Source organism: Macrobrachium rosenbergii, chromosome 30, assembly GCF_040412425.1.
Source record: "Macrobrachium rosenbergii isolate ZJJX-2024 chromosome 30, ASM4041242v1, whole genome shotgun sequence".
Taxonomy (NCBI): domain Eukaryota; kingdom Metazoa; phylum Arthropoda; class Malacostraca; order Decapoda; family Palaemonidae; genus Macrobrachium; species Macrobrachium rosenbergii.
In genome coordinates, this window is record NC_089770.1 from 15,076,001 (window position 1) to 15,095,576 (window position 19,576).

The 19,576-nt window shown below is 34.0% G+C and overlaps 1 protein-coding gene and 1 long non-coding RNA gene across 13 annotated transcripts in view; one reads left to right on the forward strand and one right to left on the reverse strand.

Moving 5' to 3' along the window:
- Window positions 1-13,090, forward strand: part of LOC136855084 (uncharacterized) — a 173,335-nt gene extending 160,245 nt beyond the window's left edge. The window contains exon 3 of the long non-coding RNA XR_010857882.1: window positions 12,948-13,090. This is a non-coding gene — a long non-coding RNA (uncharacterized lncRNA). The remainder of the gene's footprint in view (window positions 1-12,947) is intronic.
- LOC136855079 (transmembrane protein 245) overlaps window positions 7,434-19,576 on the reverse strand; it is a 67,623-nt gene continuing 55,480 nt past the window's right edge. For 7 of the 12 annotated variants that reach the window (XM_067131880.1, XM_067131877.1, XM_067131869.1 and 4 more), the window contains exons 21-22: window positions 13,736-13,773; window positions 7,434-7,481 (exon numbers count right to left, since the gene is read on the reverse strand). In XM_067131880.1, the coding sequence (XP_066987981.1) occupies window positions 13,755-13,773 (19 nt within the window). In that variant the 3' untranslated portion in view covers window positions 7,434-7,481; window positions 13,736-13,754. The remainder of the gene's footprint in view (window positions 7,482-13,735; window positions 13,774-19,576) is intronic. The other 5 variants (XM_067131876.1, XM_067131873.1, XM_067131868.1 and 2 more) reach the window with 1 other exon arrangement.

Here is a 19,576-nt window from a genome sequence, read left to right on the forward strand (position 1 = left end):
GAATACAGTATGGATGGTTGGTTTAGATTAAGCTGGCCTTATCCCAGCAAGGCCTTGTGTGGACCTCCAGACTATATCAACCAACAGATGAGAATCTTGATAACTCATTCCTTTCTCTGATTATTAAAGTCCTACCTTGTCAATAATGCGCTCAACATCAACTTGGTAATCCTACCTTTACCTGAGACAGGAACTTGGCCCATGATAAATTAATCTTAATCGTTGGGAAATATAGTTAGTATTATCTTTGTATGACTGAGCCCAGTCTTTGCCTGGATAAAACTAAACTCATCTTCTTGCATAGGTAAAATAATCAAGTTCAACCTGGTAAAGCTACTATCAGTAAGATTCCAAGCTTTTCAGAACAATGTTTCAGTACCAAAGTCAACTTCACAAAGTTAGTCAATTAGTTTTTACAGCTGTAGATACATTTCATACAACAATTAAGCTTTCTATTCAATAATCCAACAACAATCACATTCTCTATAAAAATAATAAATTCTCTTCATAACAGTAAGTACTGTAACCCCTTTCAACAATTAAACCATCTCTTCAAGTGAATGAACTTCCTTAGTAATACATAATATTAGAGTTTTCGAACAAACTGTTAAAAGTACCTGAATCCCCTTTCAACTTTCTCCTTAACAAATGTTTATATCAAGCAATCCTCCTCCTACATCAAAACCTCTCTACAGCCCCTGTCCCTTCAAGTAATCAAACATTTAATATCTATAACACTAACGATCCTTTTAAATAACAAGGCTGCTCTTCCTGAAATTAAGAATAAAAGACAGGAAGCCAATAGTCCCTCTTGAACCACATAGCATTTATACAATAAAATAAACCCCATTTAATGTCATACTATGAAAAGGATAATACTCCATATGTGTACCTAGGAAAACTACAAATTACTTTAAAAATTTGGCATTTTATAATTATAAATTAGTTTAACCCAATAACAATTCATATAAAAAAAAGGCAGACTTCTTAATACTAAGAGTCAAACTCTTAAATCCGGGAACCTCAGGACTAGGCCACTGCCGAACCACAGAAAATCATGGAATATAGAATACGCCCCTAAAAAATGAAGCCCTATGTAAACATAGTCTTGCAAGATAATTCCACATACAAATAGCCTAGTTGCCGACTTAGCCAACTACTTGGCTAAGTTCTGACACTGCTTCTTATCATTTTATTATTCATATATTTTCACTTTATCATTTTATAACTTCATACTGTATAATTTTCTTTAAAATAGTGTACTTTATTTAACACTTTTAGCCTAACCATAAGTCAACTACTTAACTTTTCTCAAAATGTACAGAATATTATAGGTGACTTTCATCTCCTAAATTTACTATATTCATAATTATCGCTGTTAGTTTCTTCGTCATTTATTTTGATTGTAGAGGATAATGAAAAGACAAAAATAAAGAATGAATTTCAGTGATCACTCGGTGCATTAGACACCTCGCCATCAACAAGTAAACAAAGCACTCCGCCATCTATTGAGGACAATGAGCACTAAACATTCGCTAACGGGAGGGGAAGGTTAGAAAGGTTTTCTAGCATAGATAGATTTATGCTTGCATTTCTTACCTCTAGCATCATCTGATCTAATGGGAAGCACATCAAATGGGTAAAAATATACAGCTCCATAAAAAAATGATCAAAACCTTATCACCTATAATTCTTTCAAGCACCCTAAGAGCAAGGAATTCGTGTGTTGCCAATTACCTCATTGTTATGATTAAAAATTTTAACTTGGTAGAACCTTCCTAAGTGGAATCTTTAAAGAAATATATTTATTTCACTTCACACATTTTCATTACTAACAGTTATTTTCATAAAAACAAAAGATATGGAATAATTTTTGCTGTTGGGAAGTTGTAAACAATATATGGCACCGCCCTTGTGACTGCTCAACAAACTAACAGCAGCTAATTCAAAATCAAGCCGAACCACTGGAGTTCCCAGACCACATAATGCTGGTTTTAAGAGGTTTGACTATACAAATTGCAAACTCAAATATTTCAGTTTTGTTTTACTGTATATACTCAATATTCTCTCATTGTACTATTACCGTCAATGATTATCATACCTCATAACGCTGGCGTACATTTAAAATAAAATTTTTGTTTAAAATAAAATTAAATTTTTATGTAACTTTAAAAAATGGCTATTAAAAAATACAATGCTTTTTCAGACCTACAAATGGAATTAATGAAATTATTTCATCTTAAACATTCAAGCAATTAAGAAAAATTACAAAACTAAAACATCACTCTCTCAGCTGCTCCCATACGGTCACATAATGTCAGTGGGAAAACTAAGACAGTCCTTAACCAAATAGCAAAAACAAAGGTACTGGTTCATACAAAAGCACCGTACGATAAGAATACAATGAAAAACAGCTTCCTATAAAAATACTTATCATTTAGAAAAGCACAAAACCTATTACACAATACAATCCAGTTGACCATTTTAACGATAGATACCAGTTATTGGAAAGACTAAAAATCTTATTACTTGTAAGGAGGTTTTTAAATACTGTATAGTAATTAAATTACTGGTACACAATACTTTATCCGAAATTCTAAAAACCGAAAACATTTTGTGGAGAGTAGAGCGTCAATTCATAAGGTTGGTAGTTTAGTGAGCTAACGGCTGACCCGAGTCATTTGGGTGTGTGCTGCTACTCAAATTATTTTTCTTACTAAATCCCAAGAACTGACCTTAGAAAATACCAAGATTAACAAAAAATCCCAAGATAATAAAACAATCGTACATCTCCCAAGCCTTAGAGTCCTAAATAATCTCTCTCTCTCTCTATCTCAGGAAAAGATACTGCTAATTTAAGTCTCTTTTGCCAGCGGGTACAGTATTAGCACATATGCAGACACTGTTTGTGCGTGTGTGTGTGCTCATAATGTTTTAGAAATGTAATACATCTTTGGAAGACAGAAAAACAAACATAAATTATGTTGTTGTCTGTCGCATGGACTATAAAGGGTGTGATCAGCAGGGAAACAAATGGATTAACATTCCTCAAGAGATTAAAGAGATGAACTCTCTCTCTCTCTGGATGCTAATTTGTGTCTCTAACCAATAGGTATTAGCACACATGCACACAGTATGTGTGTGTGTGTGTTTGTAAATTTGTTGTTGTCAGTCGCGTGGACTATTAAAGAAGTGACCAGCAGGTAAACAGAAATGGAATAACATTCCTCAAGAGATTAAAGAGATGAATTTTGTTTTGAAAGTATGTCAACGCAGTGTTAGTAAATATCTTCTAAAAAAAAAAAAAAATTCTTTTGTTGTAGAAGAATCACTGAACCAACAATTTTGCACTCAAAGTAATGAGAAGGAATTCATTCTATTCACGTAATCAGTAAAATACATACACTACTAAAAACTACGTACTGTATTTAAAACACACACACGTCATCGTCAGCTTCATGTGAGCAAAACATTCTTTCTCAGAAAGAATACAGCTAAAACCTGATTGGCTGGCTGGTTGCCATGGAGATCTGTTAGCCAATGACTGCCCTCTACTTCTGTTCAATTTATAGACATATATCGTGACGGCACTAAGTTTGAACAGTCCCATGATTGTGATTATTTGACTGCTGATGGCAAAAATTACTCAGTAATTTGCTTTATATAATTATTTCTTTGTGAAAACAAGAATTTAACAATAATTTTAACTTTAAAATAGTGGGATGAAAAATCCCACACAGTGTGTCGTAGTGATCAAATTTACGGCTGCAAACTGACAACAACATAGTGACAATAAAAACAACCCTCTGCTCCAAGATCGATACAATGAAATGTGTTGTATAGTCTTACTTATCGTTAAAATTCACTAGCTGAATTACAGTTATTCTGATTATGTATATTTTTGCATTTTACTGAATGCTTCTGTTGAAAATAATGTTTGTGAACTTATGGTCTTAATTGTCCCTTTACTTTATTATTAATGATCTTAATCAATAATAAAATCTTTATCTCACATTCATTTATCAGTATATTAATATAAATAATAAACTATAATGACTAAATAACTACAATGAAAAAACATGAAAAAAGAAAAAAATTGTTTTGCTGCATTAATGTTTGATTATGCTCCTGAACCCACAGTTCCAAAATCCGAAAAATTCCAAAAACTGAAACACATCTTGCCCCAAGGATTTCACATAAAGGATTGTTTACCTGTAGTTGCAAATAAACTCAGAAATACATCTCTGCTACCTTTACCTAAAACAAACCTAACATGGTGAAGCTTGAAAAGAACAATTCTGTCATTTATGTTTTGTTGAAACTCTTCTTCTACACAGAATATCAAATATAGTAGAAAGCAGGGTAAAATTAAGTGCTTTCCTGATAACATAAGAAAACATGTCATAAAACATCCCTGAACTACCCACTTAATAGTAAACTATTTGCTAACATCTTCCTGCAATCCTGAATTGTCCCCATAACAGATCTTAGCACACCTTTTTAAGTAGCTTTCCAACATATGCAACCTGTTTAGACTTCTGTGTCACAAAGTAAAGAATCAGACATAAGTAAATTTCCATTGCAAATACATAATAAAAGAAATTTCTTAATCAAAGCTACCAAATGAATGGGAATTTTGAGGGATTAGTGACAGTGCTTCTTGATACTGATAAAAAAATAAAAGTGACTTTCACACTTTATCTACCATTTTTTTACTCGGTTGCGTTGGACTGAATGTATACGATATACTGTAATCTGTTTCTGTGAATTGCACTATCTTAGTACTTTGAAGAAAAACAGGGTTCTTCCTGTTCTGGCCTTCTCTGTTATTTAGTCATTTCACTCTTCCATCTAAGGGTTAAGCCACCTACTGACACACAATTGTAAGCTGCAATCGAATTCCTAAATCAGTTTTAATGCAAGGCTGTCAGTGGTTATGAGGATGGGCAGGCAAAAGCGCTATAATTATTCAGTAGTACAAAGAAACCTTACACTTAAGTAAAAAACACTACTTTTATAATATGGAGCCACATAGGGTAGCTTTACAAACACATTCACACTGGGAAATTCTGTCTTTAAGACGCATTTCATGGACGAAAGTGCAGCTAATTGATGAGTGGGATTCAAACGGGAAAAGTTTAATAGTTGGACAAATACTGACAATATTTCAAAAGTTAGTCCCACTGTGATTCCCAACAACTTCTGGGAGATTTTGAAAGATTCTGTCTGTCAAGTACAAAACCTACATGTCTTTACTTCAATACTGTATAAAATAAGAATCCCTTTCAGTTGGAACATGTCCCTGCAAACTGTAAATTCACCATAATGCAAGCTTCTAGGTTGAAAAAAAAACAAAAAAAGGATAGAGGTAACATGTAACCTGGCTAACACATCCAAACCATAACAGCTTATATTAATACAGTTTTTCACTCTCACACTGACATACTACTGCGTTTTAAAACTGGGTGCTTTATGCAGTGTACTTATTGTGGTTTGCAAGGCATTACTGTTCTGTTTCAAAAGTAGAATATCCATTTAAGCATGTAAAACTGAAGTGAAACATCTTTTTTTAATACAAATTCCACCACCGTGAGCTAAGAACACCTGTAAATTCTGAATTATGATGAAAACCGGTTTCTAGAATCAACAACATTTCAATATTTCAAATAAAAAATTTTAAAACAGAGAGGCCTGAAATCTACTTCTATACTTGCAAAGCCGAATGCAAATGAAGAAGTCGAAGCATATATTGAGAACAATCCCACCAATTTCAATACTGTTTAGTTATTCATGGACTGTTTTCAGGTTGTAAAATTCCATTAAAATTAAGCAAAAGATTCTTAGGATATAATAGTTTTTACTCTGCAGAAATTTTTGAAAAATCAATAGTACCTATAAATGGACAGCCAAGAAAAATGTGAAAATCCTTTTATATTAACAAGACATTACCTGGTATTTTTAACCTTTACTTGATTATTAAGACGACCTCTCAGATTACAGTTGAAAAAATTGTCTAGTTTAGATCAATTTCAGAACTTTAGGTAAAATATTTTTGTGGGTGGTGCTGCTCCATTATAGAGCTTTAGGCTTCCATTCACAAGGTTTGTGGTTCATCCCCACCAGCCCCTACCAATCTACTTAAGTATGAATGGGTACCAGTATCAGCTGGGAACTGGAAGGCTATACCACCTTCCAGCACCTCTCAGAAGATCAGGGGTATGGTTAAGATTATCTTATTAAGCCTCTCATGACATTTCCTTGAACTCTGCTAGACAAAATTCTCCTGATCTTGATTGGAATTGTTTTATATGAAAAATCTCTTCCTGAACCTCAATGTCATCCCTAATATTTCATAGGACCTGCCCTCCTGCGCAGCCTCACTGAAGTTGATATTCTTTTTATTTCGCAAGATTAGGCTGGTTACCAAATATTTCCCCATAATTTTTACAGCTTCTTGAATATGAATCAATCAGTTCTCTTTCATTCCTATAAGACCGTATTCACAAGTATCACCTTTAAATATTTCTGTCTGATTAATTTTTTACAATTAATGAACTCATTTTCCTTAAATTTATTCCAACCTTTTCAGATTCAGATTACATATTCTTGATATTTAAATAATTTGTTATTATTTCCTTAAATTTATTCTCAAACCTTCGAAATTCTGATTAGGTAAAGTTACACCATCTGATTCTCAACTACCGATATTTTGATGACTTAAACGTGTGTCATTGTATAAAAAATGTAATTTTTTTATACATACCATCAATGAAAATAAAATATTTCACCACAACAAATAACAATGATAACCATTCAATAAAAAATCATTGCTTGGAAGGTGCCCATGGCACAGACAAAATTGGCAAATGGCCAAAATCTGAAGAGATAAATTTTTTTCAAATTATACTTCAGTTTTTTCTGAATTTAAAAATTTACCCTCAGACACTAGTTGACAAATTTTCCTCAATTTTGAAGACCTGTCTTTATCTAGGTGGTAAACAATACAGTGCAATGAAGTTTAAAAAGTACATAAATTAAAAAGATTTTAACACGATCTTTCTTCATAACCTGTAATGGATGGCCTCCTCTGCTGTCTACAAATCTTTTTTTTTTTTTTTTTTTTTATCAGTTTCATCGACATCATCTTACTGTCAGCAATTAACTTTTTCATTTTTCAACAGCCAATGGACAAGGTGATCTTAATTGTATAAAGTGAGCACATTTTGCTGACACAGTATTCCAAATTTTCTGCCTGATACAACTATTACGAAAATGTTTGCTGGGTAACACTGTTTGGAATTTATACATGCTTCTGACCCTTGCTCGGAAATTAACAGGTTGCTACACCATATAAGAACATTCTTCATCCATGAATAAGAAAAGAAAGTCACAATGAGTCACGTGTGTTTGCTGGTAGTCTGCTGTTGATTCCATTTTCATCTTGATTCCATTTTCATCTATCACATATGTCACTGTAAGACCTGAAAGATATAAGGATGTTACATTACAAGAAAACATATCATATCAATAAAAATGGAAGAATACCAATAAATATAGAGTATTTGTCAACTTGTAATCTACCACTGTCTCTGTTTTTACTGCTTCCACTATTTTTTTTATTATTATTATAAGAGCTGTGAAAGTTGCTGTGGCTGTATGTTGTGGGGAAGGCTGAATGCTCATTGAAAAGGCTTTTAATACAATGTCTTGTGGGTAAGAATCAGTTACAATAAATGTAACTGATCTCCTTTGTGTTGTTGAGTAGCTGACTTGGATATAATGTAATACTGTACTGCTGTATCCTTGTTCTTTGTCCTACTTTCCTCTTCAAGACTAATTCCTTCAGTAAAGATCAAATATTTACAGTGATTCTACAATTAATTGTTGTGTAGCACTTATCCATCCTGTGCCAATCATGTAGCACTTATCCATGCTGTGCCAATCATTCAAAATGAAATATTCAAACACTTACAGCTGAATTTTCAGTAATCAGGAATGTGTAAGATATGTGCTTACTTACCCTGATGTTACATGTAAATATGGACAATATGAGCAAGAATAAATAAAAATACAACTATCCAAAAGGGTTAATCTATTCCAACTCAATATACAGTATTAAACTGTTAAAATTACGGATGTCATGTATATTACACAGCCAAAAAAAAAAAATTTGCAATATAGTACTTTTAGAAGAAAAGTCCTCAATCACACAACTTGCAATGATCACCAGAATATCAAGTTTTGTATGCTTGGCCATTCACATGGTATTCATCTTCACTGAAAGACTGAAAGACATAGGATTCATGTTTAAGACTCCATATCTGCCTAACAGCATAAGGGTGCCCATTGTCTAAGGTCCTAAACTGATTAAAGCAGAACAGTACACTGACAACTTGAGGTTTTGGTGACAAGCTGATATCTTGCAGCTGTTGTGCACCAGGATCAGAGAAAATTCTCCTGCAATGAAAAGGAGAGGCTCAGAATGGTGAAGCCAACAGCAGATAAGGTCAATGATCATGCTTGAGACTTATTAAAGCCCTCATCATTCATTCTCAGCCTGCTTAAGAAGCCTGCCAACACCATAAGGACAAATTATAATGCAAATTAAGATTTTGAGCTTATGGTTGGTGGGATTTGCTTCAAAATTTCATTGAACATTCAACCAATGCTTAATTTATTCAACTGAGGACACCCAAAATTCAAATGAATTCATCAAAAAAAGTTATGGACCACAAATGCTTTTCTTTTTTTTTTTTTACCTTCAGCAGATGTATTACATAATCTGAAAGTTGACGTAATTTCATTTACTAAACTTTGAGAAATGAATAATTTTATTAACTGAAAGTTTTCAGATTTTGGCAACTACAGTATATGTAGGAAGCATGACAAGTTTTTTAAATAATTTGTATTTTTCCTAACATACAAACCTGAGGTCTATACATATGGGATTAACTTTCAACGAGCTGGAAATCCGGCCGTTAAGCTTTATTTTGCAAGGTGGTTATGGTAACAGTTATCGAAGGCAGGGGTGGAGGTAACGCCCACCCAGTCTGAAAGCATTCAATTCTAGTCAGTTTACCTTTTGGCCCAGGTAAGAGAATGTGGGGTGGTAAGAGGTGGGCCTTTTATGTAAAGACCTCAGTTTTCTATGTTAGGAAAAATGCAAATTATTTTAAAAATTCGTCATTTGTTCCTACATGAATACAAACCCTCAGTCTTTACATATTGGAGACTTACTTTTGGAGAGAATCCTAAGTAATTCTCTAAACTGACTGGTAGGTTGGCTCACCTATGTACTCTCTTCCTGGTCATGTAAAGAGCTAAGGAAGGAGACCGTACCTCTGATTTACTGAACAATAGATGATCAATTATCAGACTTCTAGAGATTTCAAATTAACCCTTGATGGACAGATCCCCTCAGTAAAGGATCTAAAACTGGTTTTGGGTGGTGGAAGGATCCCCTCTAAGGATGATTAATGTTTTGCGCCATACAATTTGTCTGTATCGAGCAGGAAAGTTTCCAATACTTAATGGCCCGTAAATGAATTGTGGCAATTAAAGAATTCAGCTCAGCTCAATCGTGGGTGTCTTCGGAACTTCAGTATTGTTCTTGACTTGGAGGGGGAATGTCTTGCTCCTCTCTCTGCCATGACATCTTTTTATTTATTTGCTCATAAATATACCCAGGGATTACTGTTGGTTCTAGTTCTTAGCTTTTATGATGATGTCAGTTATAGTTGTAATTTTGCAAAGAAATACTGTATTAGAAAAAACATGTACAAATCCAAAAAAGGTTACTGCATTTCCCGATCTCAGTAAATTTACGTAAATATTTTACAATAAATATGCTCAGAATTTATTATTGATTTTAGTTCTTATCTGTTATGATACTGTGTGAGTTGTAATTATAATTTTACAAAACAAAATAAAATATATCAGAAAAAACATGTATAACTTGGTAAAATTTACATGTTTTGTAAAGGAGGCCCCACACAGGGTTATAAATAGTCACTTTTAACTTCCCTTGGAAGGTAGGGAAAATATTTTAGAATTTTTCTTCTTACACCATGTGCATTTGCACATCTTTCTCTTTCCATTGATGTGTTTTTTCTTAAACTGACCAACTTTAAAGTTTGCCTGGTCTGGGGGTGTGCATTATATATATTTAACCCATCCATTAAGGGTTAAAGGAATGTACATAATATCCCTGATTCAAAAAGGTTTGAATGAACGAACAGTGCCGGAGACTATAAAACTAAAATAACCTACTGGCTAGCTCATAGTCGGTACCTCTCTCCCCCTTGCCAGAGAGAAGGAAGGATTTACATCTATTAATCCAACCAAAACTGGATTACCGACAGGATACTCAGTCATCTAGATCACCTGCATGCACGCCAGTCCAGTGCGTGACGGCTCTTCCATGTTCCTCTGTCCATTGGAAGAGAAAGGAAGCTAGGGGAAAGTGTGGGGGTCAGTCCCACCCACACTTTCTCCCTGCAGCCGCCACCTTAGGCAAGATGCAACCTGGGTGAAACTACATGACTTGTCGAGCACCCACCATGGGATCCAAGGAAAAGGAGTCAAAGAACACATGGGCAACAATCCGAGGTAAAGGAGGTGAATGTGATCTTCACGATTACATTCTACCTTAGTACCTGACCGACAGGTTCTTCATGAATGCAACAGACAGATCAAAGACTCTGGCCTTGAGAAATCCTGTGTGAAATGTACCGATGTCCAACAGGAAGTTGTGCGATATGCTCGTTTAATCAAATCCCCAGTCAAAGCAATAATTTTTGGACGCTATTTCTCGGTCAACCCAAAGCTAACGAACTAGTTGTTGGCAGTGAGTTGAGAGACTAGTTACAGAGGCAACATAGATGTCATACTGTCACAGGTGTATAGGAGCACAGTCCATCTCACTGATCAACTTCAAACAAGTAGAATAAGCAGGCAGATCAGAACAAAGCCAACCCCTGGAGTTGAGGAAGAAAGGACTATGATCTAGTTTCTTCAGCGGTTGAATGAGAACTGGAAGACAAGATTAGCTGTCCTTTTCTTGTGACTTGCTTAAAAAAGAAAATGATGTACAGTAAACCCCCTTATTCGCGTTCTCACGATTCACGGACTTACCTATTCGCCGGTTTCTGTATGGAACATATATACACATTATTTGCAGAAAATTCACCCATTCGCAGTATTTTTCACTGAGAAATATTCACTAATTACTGTATTTTCATATAATTTTCATGACTAAATGCACTTTTTGTGATAAAACTATTAAAATACTCAAGTATAAGCATTTTTAGAGTTTTTTTGTGTTAGAACTGCTTATTTAAGTGTTTTTAGAGGGGTTTTAAGTATTTGTGAATTTCAGCTATTCGCGGGGGTGGGGGGGGGGTGGTACGCATCCTCCGCAAATATGGGGGTTTACTGTAGATACATTCATGTTTCTTATCAAGCCTGATTGGCCACTGTACTGAATGTGCTTCTGTCTGCTTGTGTACTTGTACTGTTACAGAGGAGAAGAAAGGACACTAGGCCTGTTTGTGCACCATGGCACTACCGTGGTGTCACTGCTATCACACTAGAGAATGTCTACCTCGTATCCTGAGACTCTTGAAAGACTAGTAATTGTGGCAAATTTGGCAAGAACCACTTGTTTAGTTCAGAGGAATTATTGATAGCCATATATGTTCAGATGACAAACTAAGGTAGCCAGCTATTCGTGTTTGTTATCCTTTCCTCTCTCCTCTACCCTAGAGAGAGGAAAGGTTACAGTTGAAAGATATATTCATTTAGAATATAAAATACTCTAACAGTCAGGCTATTATCCTCACTTGGGTCCATTTTGTTGCATTGCATGATGGTCCCATCTTCACACTGTTTGTCGGTAGAGAAGAATTGAAAAGACAGAAAAAGACTGGTCATCTCAATCCATCTCACCTTTATGCCACCACTAAAGGTGAGAACAAGTTATTTCCCTGGGAGAACTGCATGAGATCCACCACTTGTTGAGCCGTCAAGGTAGAAAATTTTGGACTGGTGCAGTCAAGAATCAGTATTCATAATTCTACGAACAGACATGACACTCTTGAATGCCTAGGAGGAGTTAGACCTCCATTGTCAAGTATTCCCGAGTAGGCTAGCCCAAACAGTTCACCTCGTTAACCGAGATGCATTCCAGAACACTTCTTTACATGAATACTGAATACAGAGACAGAACCTTTTTATCAAATTTTTATCCTGGAAGGTGTCTGGTTGACTGTTGTGCCAAGTACTGTACTGCAAACCCCCGCACCAGTTTGTTAACAGAAAGCGCATGGACAACAGAGGACATGTCCTCAGATGAGATGAGCTATGATGATATGTGCTCAGTATGCTACTGCAAATCCGTGCAACTAAACTGTCAATGTAATGCGCATGCCAACCGAGATGTCTCTCACTGCCAAAGTAAAACATACTGTCAAACAGAAGAGGTGTCCTGTGAGGAGACGTCTTATGATGATATGTGCTAAGTGTGCTACTGCAAACCTGCGCACTCTCACTGTCAATAGGAAATTACTCTTAAATTTTTGCAAATAAAAACTAATATGCTTACTCTATTTTGAAAATTAAAACAAAATTTTGGTACAAACTACTTCATTTACATATGAAGAAATACAAAATTATGATAGCTCAGTATAAACATATCAGTGTCTTATATGTTCTACTACCTGGGTACAGCTACCTCTAATAATGAAATCTCCTCTGTTGAGAAGTAACCTAGAAAGAAATCTGAGTAAGATTTTGGGACCTAATTGACAGGACCATGAAATTAGTTCTCACAAAATTACCCACAAACCTATCACATAATATTTTTTAAGTTATAATACTCTAGTACGTATATATTTATTTTGATCTTACACTGTCCAAAAATTATGTTAACTAAAACTATTTTTTTTCAGGTCTTTATGGATGGAAAGTGGACTTGGATTGGTGTGCATCTCCCAAATCACTGTACCTCTGGTTCAGACAAAGTAGTAAGTGAGCCTAGCTGCAACCCGAGACCTGAAGGGGACTTAACAAAGCACCACCTTGATCCTACTTGGTAGTTAAAGGTTGAACTTCATCACCACCCACTTCTCCAAAGTTTAGAGTGTCTGGGAATTTGTGCACACACAAACAATTAAGGCTAGGTAAATGTAATGGGTTTGTATTGAATAAAATAATTTTGTTAATTAAAAAACTTCATTTTCAAATACACTAATTAAAGCAAGGAAGACAAACCACACAGTATTGGCAGTCATCTAATTATGATTTGTAAGGAGCATGGGTTATCACCACAGTAAGGCAAAAGATAAGAATATCAAGACAAGGTTAAGAGCACGTAGCATACACTACCAAACAATAGGTTTCATAAAGAAGACAAAATACTGGTGGAGTTAATCACCACTGATTAACGACAACACTAAACATCACTAATTCTACTTTCTCCAGCAAGACAAAATACTGGTGGAGTTAATCACCACTGATTAACGACGACACTAAACATCACTAATTCTACTTTCTCCAGCACTATCAGATTGTGTACATAAGGAGTATCAAGGTTTGCACTTATGTAAGAACAGCCTACTTTCCTTGACTTAATCTACCTGTTAATAATAAGTATAAATGACCAAATATTCTACCGCTTACACAAACTACAAGAGGGTTAGTAGGAGAAAACACTTGAGCGCTATCTGGATAAAATTACCTGTATCCAATTTTGGCATTCATGTGATGGTGGGAGTCCTGAAAGTAAAAAACACTTGAATAACACTAGTACACATAACTAAATATTCCACCTACAAAACAGAAATATGTGCTGTTTCTATATTTCTTTACCTCAATGTCAATCAGTCTCCAATAAGGAAAGTAATGAGATCCATATGGGAATCTGGGAAATAACTTCTTGACTAATTACAACCATAATATCTCTCTCTCTCTCTCTCTCATAATTTAAAAAATTGTCGTCCATATCTCAGTCGTTCTTATCAGTCACTGCAAATGCCACGTCACTGATACCTACTGTGACAATGGAGCTGTCAGGTCAGGTCAGGTTGGTTAGGTCAAAAGCTTGCAACCAGATAACACATCCCCTAGGTGTTCAATGCTGCATATCCCTTCTTGAGTGTCAAGTGTCATTTTAGATTTGTACTTTTTCTCTAGCATCCCTATGAGGGTCCAGCATGTGACTCAGTATTCTTTGAAAAAAATTTATAATTATATTTAGTCAAGAAATTTGTCTCCAGGAAACTATTTGGGCTTTTTCTTTCCCAGGAGGCTGTGATGTACCGTGCAAAATATCAAATTCAATGTAAAACTATTTTGAGAAAGTCCTATTTTTAGAATAGAAATATTTTTGGAAACAACTTTGTGAATGGATCAACTTATTCAAGTACAGTATATGCTTCTCTGTTTGACCTATAAATTCCTACTCTTTTGTGTAAAGCAAATTATACCAAGAATGTTAGAACAGTGTATCATAACAAGACACTCATACAATCAAATCCTTGAATTTCCAAGGTCAATAAAAAAAACCGTGTTACTGAAGCGCCTGCTACAATCAATTAGCTTGAAAGCACTGCAAGCCAAACAAGCTTCATTCATGGTCTAGCAATTCCAAACCTAATTGTATTACTGTGTGGATTGTGCTGTTGCTCTCTGCAGCTATTTTTGTGTCAGGTCTACGCATGGTATGAGTGCCATTCAACATAACTCTGGTTTCTCCATGTATCTAAGATATTCTGTTCTAGTTGTAATCACCACATCCTTTCTGAACACTTCTGTGGATTCAGTGGCCAAAACTTGTTTTCCGTCTCTTGCCAGCGGCTCTTCAAATACTTCAAAGCTCCTTGTTGTTGAAGAATGTAATTCATTTTAACTTCATATGTACAACATCACTACAAGATCATATCATGGCCTATATTAAACCTTAACAGATTATCAGAAGTTATTTAAACAATTTTGATACAACATTTTTGGAAGTATAGAGCTAACTCATTCAAAAATTAATATGTAAGTTAGGCCAATATCTTCTTATGCTTCTTTACCATGCATTAAAATTTACAGATTCCTACTGTCATCTGGAGTGGTAGCAGTTAACTGAGATTACACTAGAAAAGTGGGAGCTCTGGATAAATGTTTTTTCATACAATGCAACCTGTTTTTACTGAGTTGCCCATGAATTATATAAAGATGGCAAAAATGACTTCAGAAAAGAAAGTATTCATAATACAAGAGGATTATTTGTGTACACAAACATGACAGACCTAAGATACAAAAAGTTATCACACACAATCAATGGACTTCTAATTTTCAATTGAGTTTTTTCTTGTAATGACTGTTTGTAAAGTAAGTTTGCCTAGTTTAAATTCTATTCAGACTTTATATAACTCAAGAAGCTACTGAAACTATTTATTCAATAAACTTTTCAATATGGATGAGTAAACTAGACATAACCCATAAACATTTTTTCAATAATTTAAATTTCTTGCAGATCCAAGATTTTTTCCAATGCGAAACATTCTCTCTTAACCAACAAATCCACAACGTATCTAACTTCCACAAAGATACAAATTGACATTCTTCAAAAATACCAATGCAATGAATAAATTGTACAGTTATCACCAAAACTAACTTTGAAATCTGATGAACAACTTCAGATATCTTTAAATATGTAGTCATCTGGAGAATTCATCAAGTGTGACTAATTTGACTTTCATTAAATAAAATGTTTTAGAAATGTTAAATAATCAACTAACCAGGATAGTTCCCTCTGTGCTTACATGGACAGGGATTCAACATATCTCAACTTTTGAACTAATTTCATATAATTTGTCAAATGAACTAATTTCATATAATTTGTCAAATGTAAACTTGATTTGCTGTACAAGAGAATTTTGTAGATTTTTCTAATTATATATGCTATTTAGGAGTATATGCATATTTTTTCAACATAAAAAGTAGTCTTAAAAGTAGTCTTTAGAGGATGCAGCTTTTGATCTGGATGAAATATGAATCTCATATTTATCAATTCATTGAGACAAGTAGCTCTAATTGGGAAGGACGGAGGCTTGCTATTTATGAAATGTTTCATGTTTAAATATTTTTTTAGTGGGAGAATCACATGCCTGTATTTTCATTACATTTGCATATTCATCCACGTCAGTGAGGGTTCACCATTTCCAACCTATGATGTATTTGGAGATGATTTAAAAGCAACAGTGCACATTCTTAGTCCCTCAATATGAATAGACTACAAGTTTTTTAGAAGTCGACTCTGATACTGATCCACATACACAACTTCTGTCATCTAGTAGTCATAATACAGCTACTTCCTGTAGCAAAAATGCTTCCCCTCAGAATTAAAGCAACTGCATTTACCTCTAACATATGCAACATTAGCTCCCCCATTGAGATATGTATCAAATATTGAATGTGCAATGTTATTTTTTCTTCTCATATGTAATTTAATTTCAGTTTTGTTTCCAGCTGAAGAAGTCAATGAGTCAACTTTAGTTACAGCCAAATTAAGGATTCCTTGGACATGTCACAGATTTGATGCTGCTGTAAATATTGAATAAAAGTCGTCCATGTAGATATTCTTAACCCTGGTAGGTAACTGTTTTGTGATGTCACTGATTGCCAACGGGAATAGTGTGCTACTATGAAAACTACTGTCAAGAACTTTTTTGAAAGTTTAAGAGCAAATATTATCTATACATTTTATTCTGCTTACAGTACAAAACACATGGTGCACTGCAGGTGTTACGCCCTACACAACCACGACATAGTGACCGTTAGTCAGTGAGTGATGTGCTCAAGTAAAGTGAAAGGTTTGTTCTTGCATGAATGCCTTAAAATTAAGTGACAACTTTAACTAAAATAAAAGTGTAAGCAGCTTGAATTTGATACTAAGCCTTAAAGCTTGGAAAGACAATTTGAATTATCTTAAGCTTTGTAACTGAAGCCTTCACTAAGCTTTGAAAACTGACAACATATTCTGGAATACCTTCATGCTTCATCAGGAACTCTCAAATATAGACTGTTGCCTACATCTGACCTATTCAACTTAGGATCATCTGCACTAAAGACCAAAATTTCCAAGACATAATTAACAAAATGAAACAAAAAATTAAAATAAAATATGATCGTTGATACATGAAATAGCAGCTTATAGTATGCATCTAAAATATGATTATGTAAAAAATAAGTTTGCATAATGAATAACAACAAAAACTTATGTAATTAAGTACTGAACATAAAAAAGTACTTCTGCATACAACAAAAATAAAAAGCTATGGGTGTTTACATGATAAAGAAAAACATACAATTAACTTTGAAAAATTGCAGAACAGAAAGTAATTCACACATAAATACCTGCAAAGTACTTTACTATACTTTAGTGGATATATATTTATCAGGAATGAGAAAGAACACAGGTCACAGAAAAACAAAATATGCATTCCAATCAGAAGCCAGCAAAGTAACTCAATTGTCAGTTTGTGAAAGTCTATTAGCTTTACACAAAGAAGGTCGACACTAAAGGTTACAACATAATTTTGTTTGAGTGCACAGCCGTACACTAACAGGTAATGTCTAGTTTTGGAAGGAAATCAATTAAGGAATTTTATCAGAATCTTTGTCCTTTTCGGTTTATCCAGTTATTCAGTTCTCAAAGAACTGCACTGAATAAAATTTTATTGTGAATAATTATAATAATAAACCAATGAATTACTTTAAATATAAGTTATGATAAGAGTGAAATGTTTAAGCATCAAGGGAGTACAGTAGTTTAAAAAATAATTTCATGAGATTCATTAATGTGATACACAAAACCTCTCATAATGAAAATACATTTTCTACAGCTTCAAATTTTCAAATTTCAGTGGTTTCAATGTTATAATATCACAGTAACAAATAATCTGCCTTATACTCTATTTTCTCCAGTATATCATACTTTCTATAGCTATTCAACTGAAGTTGAAATGGTTGAAGATTCTGGTAATGTATTTATTTCTAGAGCATGAAAACTAAAGCATAGATTAAAGGCAGGGACTAGGAAGTTTCACTGTTGATATCTGTAAAGAATGTCAGGTATAGTAAACCTTAAATAACTGAGGCAAATAAGTTTACATGCAACAGTTTTACATTAAATCTTACCATCAAGAATACCAGTCTTTAATACTTTAAATTAAATCTTTGTACTAAAAGGGAATATAAAATAATGCTTTCCATGTGTGTGTGTGATTTATACCTTTCAAACTGTTGCTATTAAGAAACACTATAGGGAATATATATTTAATAATCTCCCCAATAGTTATAAATTGCTTGGGGTCAAAGATGCAAAAAAAAAATAAATAAATAAATTGCTTGGGGTCAAAGAGGCAAAAAATAAAATAAATAAATAAATAAATAAACCTTTAGGAAATAAACAAGGAAACAAAATGAAATAAATAAAACAAAGGTTCTTCTTAAAAGATTCCCAAGCAATAAATAAAAGAAACTCATTCTCAGAACACATTAAAATTCTGGCCAAAAGCCACAAAAAACAATAAAGTAACGGGGCAGCACAGCACACCGAAACCCAAACTACGCAGGTTGCAGTTAAAGCAACCCACAAGAAGATGGGTTGTTTCCAACCTACCGAGCGCCAAAGTGAACCTGCAAGTAGCGTACAAAATTGCTGACTTCACTTGATTAACCCAGCAGAGGTTATGAGGTTTCCACTGTGTAGCAAATACAATTGAGTATCAATAGAGCAATTGTACATATTTAGCCCCCTAACTTTAAATACTAAAAACAGAACCAGGAAACATTAAGAGGAGGAAATGGGACTCTACATACATTTACATTTTAAACCTTTAAAGTACAGGTGTGGACTATTTCTGTTGATATCTTGGGGCACTTTTGCCAGCCCTGTGGGAGTTTAGGACTAGTTTGGTATACATGCCTCTTATTGATAAAACAACTAATTACTTTAAAAAATTTTGATTACTAGGCAGTCATGTTAAAGACCACTGAACTGCTTAAGCTAAAACTCCACAAAAATAAACAGGTTTTCATCAAAATCAAGTTATTTACAAAAGCAAGTACAAATATAACACATTTTTAAAAAGCCAAGTATAAATATATTTTAATTACATAGAAGTACTCAGCATTTTTAAATATACTGTATGTATGCAATGTTCTGGCACAAGGTTTTATTAAACCACTCATGTCCTCCTCTTATCTAAATAATTGCAAAGAAGGAATGAAATTCTTGTAAGTATCCCGTATTATATATATAATATAATGTAAAAAATTCAAGCTCTCTTCCATAACTTATAATTTAGATGTGGGGTCATGTACAATAATGTACACAGCACACCCTACCAATAACATGGAAATCATGCTCTCTTTTTTTGCATAAATATTGCACAATAGCTTTCAATACGGATTTTTTATCCTTATCGTATAGGTATATTTTTGCAATTTGACTGTAATAATATACAGCATATGGATTACAAGTACTATATATGCTTAAAAAATGATATTTTAATGATAAAATAAA